The sequence below is a fragment of the Mesoplodon densirostris genome, chromosome 10 (assembly GCF_025265405.1).
Source record: "Mesoplodon densirostris isolate mMesDen1 chromosome 10, mMesDen1 primary haplotype, whole genome shotgun sequence".
Classification (NCBI taxonomy): Eukaryota; Metazoa; Chordata; class Mammalia; order Artiodactyla; family Ziphiidae; genus Mesoplodon; species Mesoplodon densirostris.
This window is the reverse complement of record NC_082670.1, coordinates 25652479-25656399: the sequence shown is the minus strand read 5'-3', so window position 1 is coordinate 25656399 and position 3921 is coordinate 25652479. Positions and strand designations below refer to the sequence as shown.

The following is a 3921-nucleotide window of genomic DNA, read 5'->3' as shown; positions in this document are numbered from 1 at the left end:
GAGAAGACATGGTCTTTAGAAACATACATTTCTGTCCTTCCCATTTTCCTCCAGAAGCAGATTATTGCCCGTCATGAAGGGGAGGTTTTTCTCTGACCTCATTTGGGGATGGAACTTTTAACCAAAATGGTGTCACCCCTGAACTCACTCCTACACGTCAACGTAAGTGACCACAGAAGGAGAAAAGCCCTATAAAAGAGAGAAGGTAGCGCTACACTTTGTCCATCTCGCAGCAAGCACAAGCTCATCCACTTACAGTGAATTGGGAGAAACTACCATGGCTCGTGTGAGAACTTCATCCGTGGTGAGTCCCGCACTAACGTGCAATGCTCTCGTCGATTTGGGCCAGATAATATTTCTGGACTGCAGGCATGAAATCCTGGATTCTAGCTATGGAAATCCAAGAATACTGTCTACGTAGGATGGGAAATGAAACCCTTGATAGATACTTGTCATTGTTTAGCATTTTCAAGAACCGGTACACATCAGTTTGAAAGGTGAGATTAAAACTGAAAGATAGCTATACTGGGGCTAAACCACACAAGAAGTGTCACATGATGCTGTGCTCTAAGAAAGAATGCTTATTGAAAATCTGTTTCTCTGCGTACAAGGGATTTAATATAATTCTCCCATTTTTCTTTAATGCAAAATGAGATGGGTCACTATCCTTGCGGATTTAATAAGTTGTGGCAGTGACTTTTCTTTCCATTATCCTATTATTATACTATAGTCTTAGTACGCTAACCCTAACTAGACATAGATGTATAGATGGTGTAGGTGTGGTTTAGAGTTAACGGTCTTTATGGGGTTTTTTTTGTTTGTTTGTTTATTTGTTTTAAAGAAGACGTTGGGGGTAGGAGTTTATTAATTAATTTATTTATTTTTGCCGTGTTGGGTCTTCGTTTCTGTGCGAGGACTTTCTCTAGTTGTGGCAAGTGGGGGCCACTCTTCATCGCGGTGCACGGGCCTCTCACTGTCGTGGCCTCTCCTGTTGCGGAGCACAGGCTCCAGACACGCAGGCTCAGCAGTTGTGGCTCACGGGCCTAGCCGCTCCGTGGCATGTGGGATCCTCCCAGACCAGGGCTCGAACCCGTGTCCCCTGCATTGGCAGGCAGACTCTCAACCACTGAGCCACCAGGGAAGCCCCAGTCTTTATGTTTTTAAAGTATTTAAGTTCAAACGTCTTTCTTGAAACCCAATTTGATTACAGAATCAGTATATGTAAATTTAGAAAAACTGGGAAATATACCTAAGAAAAACATAAGGGGGGTCCATTTTGGGTTGGATGTTTGCCAGTGGTACCAACAGAATTTTTAACTGATACCACATGGATTTTCTACCGCCCTTTATTTCTAAGGTGTACATTTGATTTCACATAGGGTTTCACAGAATGCAAGGGGTGGGATCGATGGTGCAGGAGGACATTTCTTCCTAGAAAATCAAGGTCATTACCATCCCAATGACCTGAGAGTGATGCATGTACTGACAGGTTGATGACTTGCCATCTTCACTAAAATTACTGCCAGCCAATGAATAATGTGGTTTTTCTAAGTCAAAAAAGAAAAATGTTCAAGACTGGTAGAAATGCCATCCTAATATTATTTTGTTCATCTAACCAGCTTTTCATTTAACAGATCTGAAAATTTAGTATAGATTGTCTTTGTCCACAGCATGTTCTCAACTATCAGCAATTCCATCATCACCACACTTTGTTGACAAAATCCATGTAGTACTAACCCGGTCTCCCACCTCTCTCTCTTTTCCCACCCAGTTCCAGTCACTGCTGCTGCTGCTGAGTCTGGTGGCTCTTGTGAAGGCAGGAATCATAATCCCACAAAGTCCAGGCTGCCCGCATATTGAGGACAAGAACTTCCCACAGTATGTGAGGGTCAACCTAAACATCCTTAACCGGAACACGAATTCCAGAAGACCCTCCGATTACTACAAACGCTCCACCTCACCTTGGACTCTCCAGTACGTAAGAGTCCCAGATAAAATCTCTGTATTCTTCTACCCTGTATGTATCAGACTGCCAGTTAAATCACCTTGAGAATGGTATTACTCACTCAGAATCATCCATCAAAACTGGAAGGGCCATTGTGTAAACCAATGATTCTCAAACTTTCATTCTACAGATTTCTTTGATAGAGCACAGCTCTCCCCAGCCCCCATAACACCTATTCTACTAGTTCTTATTGTCCCAGAAATCCATCCAAATGAACGGTGGTTATCATTCTCATATTTATGACACCCCAAGTCTGTTGTTTATTTATTTTAAAAAGAAATAGACATTTATCGTAGGAGATTAGTGCTTGAATTCTCTTTACCAGAGCTCCCAGAGAAGATGTGTTGAAAATAACTATTAACTAACTGGGATTTTTGTGCTTTTTTTGGTTGTATTAACACTGGGAAAATGTAGCTTGAATACCAGTGGAAGAAGTATCATGCTGGGTGTTTCCACCCTTTTTTGACTTAGACAACATCCCCAACAGACCAATATTTGCTGTGTCCTTAGTACATCTAGTATTTAGATGGATTAAGTACAAAATGTATTTTGATAATTTGATTTTAGGCAAATAAACCTCAGTTATATGGAGCCTACAGATTCACCTGACTGTAGGGTTTCTCGTCTTCTTACTTCTACTTACTAAGAATAGTTCAAATAAATGAATTCAGAAGTCGAAGCAAATTATTCACTCAGCTGGAGGGGAGAGAGAAGAGAAGGTTATAAAGGGGCTTAAGATTTTGTTTGCAGCCCTTCATATCAGCCATGGGCTCTGTTCCATCAGTGTGCTGTCAGATAAAATTTGAGTGCATTCTCTGCTTCAAAGACAGACTTCATTAAGTCAGATTAACAGTTATCTTGTTTCTATACTATTCCTTTAGTCTTTTTTCATCTATCAAATGTACCCTAAAGAAATTAACCTTTGTGTCAAATTTAAATCCTTTCTGTGGTTTCAGTCTATCTTCTTTTGTGTATGCTAGAAATTGGGAAAAACTAATCATTGTCTTTTTTTCTATAACACTTCATGGGCTTTGAAACACAAGTTTTCCCCAAACTACTTCTTTTTCAGACTAACAGCACTTAGAGAATTCACAATGCCTATCATTTGTGCCCCTGTGAATTTGTCTCCCTCTGTTTATTCCTGTTTGATTTCCTTCCTGCTCTACCAGGGATTCACTTTCTTCCTGGCTTTTGTCTCCCTTGCAGCCGCAATGAAGATGCTGAGAGGTACCCCTCTGTGATCTGGGAGGCCAAGTGCAGCCACTCGGGCTGTGTCAATGCTGAAGGGAAGGTGGACCATCACATGAACTCCGTCCCCATCCAGCAAGAGATCCTGGTCCTGCGAAGGGAGCCCCAGCACTGCCCCCACTCCTTCCGGCTGGAGAAGATGCTGGTGGCCGTGGGCTGCACCTGTGTCACCCCCATTGTCCGCCACATGGCTTAAGAGCTTCCAGTCTGACCCCTACTCCCCAAATCTGTTAGGTTTTCTGGAGAGTAGATCCAGCCCCATTTCTGACCAAAATCACCAGGGTTCTTAGTTCATCCAGTGGAAACTCCAGAGGGAACACTGATTTAGAGATAGAATCTGAACCATTTTTCCCTTTCCCCAAGGAGGAAGTTTTAGACTGAGTACCAATTTGCTTCTTGTTTGCTTTTCTAAGGGCTTTAAGTTATTTATGTATTTAATAGGCCCCGAGATAACTTTGGGGCATGAGATTCCATTTTAATGAATTACATACCTTATTTTGTATTTTTTAAGACAAGATTCCAGACTTGGGAATTTTATTATTTAAAAGGTAAAACCTATATTTATATGAGCTATTATTTATGGATCTATTTATGTTTCTTAGTCTTTAGAGAAAAGTGAAATATATGAGTATCTGTACTGCCTAGGAAAATCCTAGGTAGGATTAAAT

At 41.2% G+C, this 3921-nt stretch overlaps 1 protein-coding gene across 1 annotated transcript; it reads left to right on the top strand.

Moving 5' to 3' along the window:
* Positions 1-277: 277 nt before the first annotated feature.
* Positions 278-3449, top strand: IL17A (interleukin 17A). Its single transcript, XM_060110713.1, has 3 exons — positions 278-304; positions 1778-1974; positions 3212-3449. The coding sequence occupies exons 1-3, from the start codon at positions 278-280 to the stop codon at positions 3447-3449; spliced, it is 462 nt and encodes a 153-aa protein (XP_059966696.1).
* The last annotated feature ends 472 nt before the right edge of the window (positions 3450-3921 follow it).

Coding starts and splice junctions, on each gene's coding strand:
- IL17A (XM_060110713.1), top strand. CDS start 278: ATGGCTCGTGTGAGAACTTCATCCGTG. Junction 305..1,777: donor GTGTGAGAACTTCATCCGTG/GTGAGTCCCGCA, acceptor ACCCAGTTCCAG/TCACTGCTGCTGCTGCTGAG. Junction 1,975..3,211: donor ACCTCACCTTGGACTCTCCA/GTACGTAAGAGT, acceptor TCTCCCTTGCAG/CCGCAATGAAGATGCTGAGA.